The sequence below is a fragment of the Aphis gossypii genome, chromosome 1 (assembly GCF_020184175.1).
Source record: "Aphis gossypii isolate Hap1 chromosome 1, ASM2018417v2, whole genome shotgun sequence".
Lineage (NCBI taxonomy): Eukaryota > Metazoa > Arthropoda > Insecta > Hemiptera > Aphididae > Aphis > Aphis gossypii.
The window spans coordinates 45,148,807-45,159,141 of record NC_065530.1 but is presented as its reverse complement, the minus strand read 5'-3'; the positions used below and the strand labels follow the sequence as shown (position 1 = coordinate 45,159,141).

General features: G+C 28.1%; 1 protein-coding gene across 3 annotated transcripts; it reads right to left on the bottom strand.

Annotated features, from left to right (window-relative positions):
* Positions 1 to 240: 240 nt before the first annotated feature.
* Positions 241 to 8,027, bottom strand: LOC114128077 (AP-1 complex subunit gamma-1). 3 transcript variants are annotated; one of them, XM_027992489.2, is made up of 17 exons: positions 7,894 to 8,027; positions 6,694 to 6,766; positions 6,571 to 6,632; positions 6,317 to 6,500; positions 5,902 to 6,048; positions 5,311 to 5,626; positions 5,065 to 5,160; positions 4,666 to 4,992; positions 4,374 to 4,595; positions 4,016 to 4,228; positions 3,662 to 3,789; positions 3,278 to 3,524; positions 3,087 to 3,204; positions 2,897 to 3,016; positions 2,631 to 2,827; positions 1,152 to 1,244; positions 241 to 1,049 (listed from the first exon to the last, which is right to left on the bottom strand). In XM_027992489.2, the coding sequence occupies exons 2-17, from the start codon at positions 6,714 to 6,716 to the stop codon at positions 909 to 911; spliced, it is 2,634 nt and encodes an 877-aa protein (XP_027848290.1). In that variant the 5' UTR covers positions 6,717 to 6,766; positions 7,894 to 8,027; the 3' UTR covers positions 241 to 908. The 3 variants fall into 3 exon arrangements, with proteins under 3 accessions (XP_027848290.1, XP_027848288.1, XP_027848289.1); XM_027992487.2 differs by lacking the exon at positions 7,894 to 8,027 and adding an exon at positions 7,339 to 7,680; XM_027992488.2 differs by lacking the exon at positions 7,894 to 8,027 and adding an exon at positions 7,080 to 7,325.
* Between the last annotated feature and the right edge of the window lie 2,308 nt (positions 8,028 to 10,335).

The following is a 10,335-nucleotide window of genomic DNA, read 5'->3' as shown; positions in this document are numbered from 1 at the left end:
AAGAAGAATAAATTATATTTTTAGATTTAAAATCATAATTATTAATATCTGTAAAATATTTAGTGCTTCCTAATTAAAATATTATGTAATACAGTATGATTATAATATTATAAAAAGGTAAAATTTTGTTATCATTAAGTTAAATTTTAAAGTTGCATATACTTACTTCAAATTACATACCCAATCATCAACATTGAAATATTGAAATATATGGAAACAAATTTATAATACAACTATAACTCAAAATTAATACAATATTTTATTAATGTTATAATAATAATAATAATAATAATAATAATACAATGCATAATAATTTATATAGTTAACAATGATAAACATTTTATTAACAAGTTATTATTTTATATACATATTATATAGTAATGAATAATATATAATGCATCTACAAGTAGTGCAGAAAAAAATAAAGACACAGATATAAAAAAAGTTGAATGTATGTTTAAAATTGATACGAAATTATTTGTCAGAGTGAACTAAATTGTTACATATTATTAGGAGTTCACAACCGGATTTTGATTTACAACCGAAATAAAAATAATAGAATGTGCAGTTTAAAAATTATCACAAACATCAACAATTATTACCACTATCAATAAAATTTTATTTTGAGAACTAATGTAAACAAAAACATTGTTTCATAATACTGTGAGCTAATAATACAAGTTTTTAAGTACAATACACAATTGGTTAAAAAAGTCATAGTTACTGTACCGTGTTATTTTAAAAATTAAAATTAACACTTATAAACAATGATTTGTGTTATTGATAGATGTAAAATTTCAAATTTTTCTCAAATAATTGACAAAAATAAAACACTTATCACAATGAAACACGTACAACTCAAACCTACTGCTATATTTTTTTTAGCCAATGGCCATTAATACTTTATGTCATTGATTTTCAGACCAAAGATCTAATGTTGATGTTCCAAATGTATCTGGTGGGGTCGGAAAATTATTCACTTCGGTTTGATCTTGAATTGGCACACCATTCGCAGTATATGATAACCGAATTCTCATTCTTAATTGACTCTAATAATACAATTACAATCACAATATTGTGTTTATATTTTTAAATAAAAAAATTATTCAAGTAAAGCTAATATTTAAATTACAATTGATTGTGAAACTTACTTTTGATACATTTGATACTCGCATTAATTGTGTCAAAGATGAACCAGGTTCAATAACATTTGATGATGGAGGTAACATTTGTAATTGGAAAGTCTAAATAGAAAAGAAAAAAAAATGTTTATAATTAATAACTAATTAAATACATTAACATTTGTAAGTATAAGGAACATATTTTATTTGTTAAGAATTATACAAATGTATTATTTAATGAGCATTAAATTTATCTTAAAATGTTTTAAATCTTAACTTTTATACAGCAGCTGTTAAGTAAACAATTTCTTCTTTTTTTACAGGATATAGAATTAAAATGAAAGACTCCAATTAAAAAAAAGTAATTTCAATAAAGTGAATTAATTTTAGTTTTGTCCTGTATAGAGAAATATTTTATTGTAATAATCAAAAATTAAATATGATGGTTTCATCATATTCGTTTCTCTATATCCCATACATATTGAACAACATAGATAAAAAAAAAAGTGATATTTATTGATAATGACGTCAAAAAGAATGAGTGTCTTAGCTGTTTCAAAATATTTTAAAATAATGATGCATAATATATTAGTTACTGTTTAATACAAATAGATTTATACATGAAAAATGTTTATCTATCTATTAAAACACAACATCAATACTATTACAAAAACAAACTATGTAAATATTAAATAGAAATGAAAAAACTTGTACATTAACAATATTTTAAACGGTATAGACCAGTAGTTCTCAACCTTTCTTGATTCATGTAACCTTTAACCACTAGAATCAAACACTGAGTCACCCTCAAATCAAAATAATAGGTAAACAATCTTAGCTTTATATTTAAACTTATTTTATTATTAAAAAAAAAAATACAGTACACAAAAAAAAAACGTTCAAAACGTTATTAATATGAATATAATATGATTTTTTCATAAATTTTTTTTTCCTTTTCTCATTGATTTTTCGCGTCACCCCTAAGCTGGATCCATGTCACTTTTAGGTGACATGTCTCCACGGTGAGGAACTACTGGTATAGACACATATTACATTGCAAAACATAAACATTTTCTATTCCTGTCTTTTCATAATACAATACAAAATAGACAATATATTATTGTTACTATTATTTGTATAATGTATTTGTACCTATTACTCTCTTGCATCAGTATACTTATAAAGATTAGAGCAGCGGTTCCCAACCCATCGACCGTGAGCAACATGGTACTAGGCCGTGAACCATATAATATTAAATATATATTATATATTATATGCATTGGAATACGTATATAGGTATGTATTAAGGTGCATAGGTGTCTTATAAAAGAGTAACCTTGGGTGGTGGACAATGGGCGCTTATGTGCATAATATAGCCCGATAAAAAAAATAAAATGGATTTATCATGGGGTCTGACTGAACTTACTATGAGGAGTTACTCATTATATTTGATAAAGTAAAGATATTTTAAAATTATGTAATAGTTAATAGCTCGGAAGATAAACTTACTTTAGGGACAGCTGCTTGAAAAAGAAATTCGTTGATGGTAAATGTTCCACTGTTGTAAGCAGTCATATTCACCGTGTTTGAATCTATATTCATCTGATCCCTTTCAACCAATAATGTTATGAGTAAATTGTTTTGGTCATATGCTGTCACAGTTCCCGGGCTTTTAACTTTATTGGTATTAACTATTGATGTATCAGCTAAACATATAAATAAGAATATAGAACTAAAATATTTTATTAATAAATAATATTAATTTTTTAACTGACCTAAACTCAATGAGTCAAATATATTATGATTTGTAGTATCAACTATTCCATTAGTTGAACTAATTTCAGACGTAAGATTGTTCAATGGTTGCATTGGTTGGTTGCTTAAATCTAAACCACCTAAATGTTGTAAATTAAATCAATAAATGATTTATTTTAAGAAAATAAAGGTGTACAAAATAAGGCTTACCTAAGAGATCCAACAAATCTTGAGTATCAGTATTAATGGTTGGCATTGTTGAAGAGTTTTGATTTGGAATCAATTCTGTATCCCCATTTGAACCTTCTAATAATACTAATAATGCATTCTAAAATAAAAGTTTAAAAGAAAATCATAATTTACAATTTTTTGTATAATAAAAAAATTAAAAATATATTTACAGAATCACTAGTGGTCTCAGTACTTGTCACATCAGTGACAAGTAAATCATTAGGTGATGGAATATTTTCAATGGTTTCATTCCATTGTGATTGTTGAGTTCTGTTTGACTCCATAGCAGGCATTCTTTCTAATAGACCTTCCCGCATTGGGTCATATCTATTGAACAGCTGATTGTATTCAATTCCCCGTTGTTGCAAATCAGTATGCATATGTGTTGTAAATGATGCTACCATTTCATGTATTTTGCTAGATAATCAAAATAAAATAATCATTTATAGGCACTTTAATAAATATAATATAAAAACAATTCAAACTGATGAGAAATATTTGAGTTAAAGTTAAATTAAGTAACTAAAATTTAAATATTTGATGGTTATACTTACTCTACATTAACTTTGATACGGGTGCTTAATTTCATAAGTGAATTTAATGTATACTGTTTTGTGATTATATTATTTTGAGGACTCCACATTAATTTATGGTATACTCTTAATATGTCTTCTTCATTGACCTAAACAATTATAAAATAAAAATAAAAATAATAGAATAATAAATTTCTCCAATAAATGTAGTAATTAGTATATTAAGTTTCACTGTAAAAGAATTCATTTTAGTTAAAATGTCATAAGTACATTTAATTTATGTAACAATAAGCATGATTATACTCAATGAGTTTTCTTTTTATTCTTTTTTGAGAGGTAATTTTTTAAATAAGGATTAAAATTGGTAAATCTTACAGTTACAGCATGTTCATCAGATTGTTGTAGTAACATGTCACCAAATTCTCCAATTGTCCATGTTGACACTTGTATCAATGGTTGTTTATCACTTGTATCTTTTTCCAATTCTACCCATAGTTTTGAAGCCATATAACCGCCATGTTGAGCACCAGATTCAGAAACTAATTGTATTGTACTTGATACAACATCGTCTCTCACGTAATTACCAGCCTAATAAAAATTATGTTTATCTATTAAAAATTAATGCACTAACATGTAACCAAATTGATTGGTGTTATTATTAATAGCAGAGAGCTTAATGAAACACAAGAACTGTGAAAGTAGTCCAAAAACTAAAATTTTTATATCTGCTTACCGCAACAAGAACTTTTATTAAAGTATCTAAATGCCATCGAGTATTGGGTGCAAATTTTTCAGCAGCTAACACAATGCTAGAAGAGCACTGTGCTTTAAATTCAGGTTCGGACGTTTCCAAAAATGCAAGTAATTCTTTAGTCATAGTCAATACATTATGAGAATTAATTAAAGCTATGCTTAACTCTAGTGCTCGTCTTCTAATAGATACATCTGGGTCTTGCTATAAAATAAAAATTGAAAATTAGACATTAGTTTAATTAATTTCAATAATGTTATAATATTTAACGTACTCTAAGACACTCAATTATAGTAGTTCTGTGTCTTTGAACTGCAGTCATATCTAAGTGAATAGTTTTTAAGAGTGTGTTCAAAGCGACATATCTGATATTTTTATCTGTGTTCAACAAAAATCTACCCAAAATATTAATGGCTAGCACCCTGAGCCCGGATTCAGACTTAATATCCATAATTGATAACACAGTCTCATATAAAATTGTGTTACCAACATTTTTATTTGTTTCAGTTGTTGTGGCTACTTGTGCAAGGACGTCATTCATAGTTTCAGAAGCCTCTGGATCTTTTTTGCCAAGTATTTTAAGCAATCTCAGTATTTTTACCTACAAATAAATCAGTGATTTAGAAACTTAAATATTTATTGAATGTTAAGAGAAAAAATATATTTTACTTACTTGTAAGAAAGGATCACTCACTCCAGAAACATCATGTTCAGGCGAATAGCCTGCTAGTATTAAGTTTTTTAAGATTCTTACTAAGTTTGGCACAACCTGTAAAATATTAATTTGAATTAAGATTATTTAAAAAATATATGTATTAAATAATATAAAAACATCTAGACAAGCAGCAATTTAAATATCCAATGAAAAAAAAAATATTTTTATTATTTATTTAAAATAACCAAATCACTATTTAAGTACCTTTTTAAAATGCTGCAAGGTATCAATACTTCGTTCACACATTTCAGTTATTAATGTTACACCTGTAATAAGAACTCCGTGATTTTTTTCGGAAAGCATTGATCTAGTAGCAGGCAAAAATATTTCCATTAGTTCAGGGACTTTGAGCACAATTCGGTATGCACATAAAGCTGCTTTTTTTCGAATATATGTATTAGGTGATTTCATTAAGCGTTCTACTTCAGTAGCAAGATCCCTGGCCATTTCTGGTGAAGCAATTGCACCAAGGGTACATAATGCTAAACCCACAACAAACTGAGTGCAACTGTTCAGGTCACTAAAATTAATAAAATAAAATTTATAATTAGTAATTACTATTTTAATATTTACATAAATTACTTGGACAATGCATGATTAAAAGAGAATTAGTCAATTTTAATCATTTTTTGAAAATTAAAAAAAATATATATATATTCTACATAAAAAAATTTGACCATGAAATTTAATTAGAGAAATGAGGTTTTTTTTTTATTGCCTGAAAATGAGTAATTTTTGACATATTTCTTTTTACCTGCAAGCATAGAACATTCAATAATTTTTATAATAAATTACTTTTTTAAGCAGTTTGTGATAAGAAGATGTACATCTTGTCGTTCGTCCAATAATAGCATAGCACCCAAGTAACCTATTCGCTTATCAGTAAATCTTGGCGATGCTATTAGTTTCAAACATTCCAACTGTCCAAAATGAGCTGGATATCTATATTATTAACCAATATACTTTAAATATTATTAACATACAAATAAAATATATAATTCTTAAAAAGAATTAAAAAATTTCAAATAAATTTTAAATTTGATATATATTTATATTTAACTTATGTTTATTTAAATTTTTTTTTCAATAGTACACAATATTATTATTGAAAATAATAATATAATATAAATGTTAATTTTATTTTATTCTTTAAAACTCAATTTAAACTTATGATAACCTTAAGAATAAATAAATTGAAAAGAACACTTACCCAAGCATATGAATGTATAACAATTTAGCAATGTTTCGACATCTCCAAACACTATCTTCATCTCGAAAAGACGTTCTAATATCTGCACATTCTTTGTTGATAACAGCTCTTTCTTCAGCTGCTGTTCTTGCCGCTCTAATTTGTCTTATTAAGTCTCTGAGTCGCATCGGGGTAGGCATACGAACTAACCAAAAGAAAGAATACAAAATAAACCTCTAACAAACTAGTGAAAGTAAAAACAATGTATCACTTGCCTTTTTCAACAGCTTCATTGAACACTTGTCTTATTGTAGCAATATTAAATGCTGGATTAAATCTGTAAATACAAATGTATTAATTTCAAATAGCACACACAATATGAAAAAAAAACCACGTACCCCGTATCTGAGGAACTATTCATTTTGAAATCGAAGAGGATGTTGTATACGATTTGTGTGTTGATTTAAGTGTCTGTAAAAAATAAAAAAATTAAGTCATTGATATACCTAATACATGGTTTTATAATGTAAGATAACAATAGGTTTGCAGGTGTACCTACAACTAGGTAAATGTAAAGATCACGAAAAAAGTTTAAATATTCGGATACAGGCAAGCAGATTGAAACCTAAACACAAACATTTGTCCGAACTCACACCGTATTACAGACCGGTCAGTCATACTCATTGTCAAGAAGTAAACGCCTTCCTTTCCCACAACCTTCATCCCCCAACGTCTGGTAAAGAGCGAGATAAAAGTACACCGTCGCGGACGCGTTCCTTCTCACCAAGAAAGAAAAATATTTAAAACAGCCACCCTCGAATGTAGGCCATTATCGAGCATCCTCATCGTCGTCTTCGTCGGGTCTCGAACCGTGATAACACCTTGGCAATGTATACAACACATCGACATCGAATTTGGCAAGTATCAATGCCAAAAACCAGTCGCGGGGTGTGTATGTGTGTGTGAACCGCGACTCGAACAACGCGCGTCCAACATTAACGTAACATTATTATCATATAGAAAAACAATTGTACGATATTCACCTTTCGACGACGACGGCGGCGACGACGACGATTCCCCGCGTCCTTTTCGAGAATGTGTAAAACCGTAAATACGAGAGCGTACGTCTGTCGTCTACGATACGACAGCGAACAACGCGTCGGCTGCGACGGCGCCCCTTTTGGCCTTATCTATCGTCGTTTTTCTGCATTCGTGTCATACTGTCGTCGTGAAAACATTCGGCCGCCGCGTATTATTATAATATATAAATTTTTTTTTTCTTATTACCGTACACACTCGCGCGCGCACACACACACACACATGCGCATTATATCATAGATATGACGTCCCGACGTGTCCAGATAGATTAATATATTATATGTATAATAATAATAACAATATTATAATATATATATATATATGTATTATTACGTTGACGGGCAGACGGGCTGCGGCTACCGCGGTACCTGATAAATGATAATGCCCACTGCCGTCACCGTCGTTTATAGAGTTATATCGGCGGTATTGCGTCGACGGCGGCGTTTTAATGGGATTTTAATTCGGAAAAAATGTATATCTAACAGGTGTGAACGTGATACCTTTGTTTTTCTCACTGCTGCCGTGTGTTCGCGAGTCGCCGTCTGCGGGCCTACGTGTGGGAATTGCGGAACGGTTCGGGCGAGCGAGCGAACGACTGACCCCGCCCCCGCGTAGCGAACGTTCAGCCGTTCAGAGTCGAGTACACGCTGACCCTACTACTACTACTACTACTTACTACCACTGCTACAGCTACAACTACTGCTACTAATCCTCAACACGGTTAAATAATTACCATACTTCCTACTATTTTTGTCAGTTACGACACAATATATGATAGGTACGTCATACACAGTACTTACACGTAGGTACTCTGTAATTTTAGGTGGTTCTATAATTTATAGTTTATTTTTATTTCTATTCATCAGTCATATTATAACAGATTTTTCAGACTACCTAGTACCAATGTGGCAAGTCCAATAACATTATGATTTATGGCTGATAATAGTGGCACGACTCTTATAAACATTCTTTTATTATCTATGCTTATAAATCATAAATGTAAATTATTAGGTACCTACTATAAAAATATAGGTACTCGTACTATCTACCTACCTATTGTTAAATTTTAAAACAGCCAAAGTTGGATGTATTATCTTATATTATAACCTCTAAGTTGTTAACTATAGCATAGATCTATAATATAATCTATGACTATATTAATTTAATTTCAGAATTATTTTATTCGATTTCGATTTTTTTTCATACTAGATCAGAAAATAACATTGTATTTGTGTTTAGTACAATATGATATACTAACGTTTACAAAATCAATTGTTTTTATTATAAAGTTATCAAACTTAAATTAATGTATTAAAAACAAAACTTCATTGTTATTATGCTTAAAAATGGTTTTTAAATAAGTTCATTTTTAGAAAAGAAACTGACCATTTCTGAGTTTCTGACTGTAAACTCGAGAAAAGCTATAAATATAATTGTTTTTTTTTTTTGTAATTATCGCCATTTACTAGCCATAATAACATTTAAAAATATTTTATAAAACCTCTTTCTGGTGAAACTCATTTGTAGTAAAAAGTTATAATTTCGTAAAAACTTTGCATCTTCAATAATAGATTGTAATTGACGCTTTGGAAGAGTAAAATTCAATCTGCAATGGTCTAAAAATAAAAATTGCACCTATTCCATTTTCAGTTACCTATAGATAAATTAACTAACAATAACAGAAGAGCTATGCATTTTATGGCTGAAATATTTTTATAAAATTCAAGCAGAAGTAAATGCGGTATATAATTGTTATTAAGAGTTTGAAAAGTAAAATATTATACATCTGCAGTATTTTGTATAATATATTTACCCACTTATTATCGTTAACGGACTAACAATATTTTTTTGATGAATAGCGTAGTTTTTTTTTTCTACAATATTTGTTCTGCGAAAATAACGGCCTATAAAATTTCATAGGCTAAAATATTTAACATTTTGTTTTAAAATCCCCATACCTATAAGATTCAAAATGTTTTACGTATACCTAATTTATAGTTATATAACTTATATAAAGAGCCTGACGATTTAATTTAAAACGGTGAATATGATACATACTATTTTATTTTAGTTCAAAGAATGAACGATATCTTCAATTTAAAACAATCAATAATAATTTGTGGCTTACATAATATTGAGTTGTTAAATAATATGAATAATTAAGATTTAATGAAAAACTTCAAAGATGTTTAAACTATATTCTTTCTGGCAACGATTTAAAGGATATTGCTCGTATTGAATTATATAATGAATAATTAATTATTTTGATTATTTTGAAAAATATTTTTTATGACAATATAATACAGCATTATTAATTAAATTATTTGGGTTTTTAACTTTTGACCCCCCAAAATACCAATAACATCTAATTTACTATCAACACTCACTCCCAAAGTTGAAAATCGAAGCATTTTTATTTTTATCATACAATAAATGCTTTTTAAAAAATTCAATATTTCATTGAATTTTGACAAAAATGTCTACTTATATTTTATATAGCTGCATATATTTTTTGTCTTCATTCATTATGTGTCAATAGACAATAAAACTATAATTATATTCTCTATTTACCCCTGGTTGGTTCATACAGATAAATATTAATAAAATTTTGCCAATATTATATACACGCGTATAATAAAACATGTGCTGTAATCGCGGTTACAAAAAAAATTCTTTATCTTTGTTATAAATTTATAATCATTATCAACATTCTCCATCGTTATTTTTACAGTTGTAGTATAGTAGATTACTATGCTAGTTGCTACTATAGTCTATAATATACCTTGCATATAATCTAACCTATATATAACTATTTAGGTAAATAGAGGAGTTTCAAAAATTTTAACAAAAGTATACCCACTTTTTTTTGTTTGTATAAAAATTAGGTACATAGAATAATATACCTATAGACATTATTATTCTGAGCAAATCTATTAAAATTA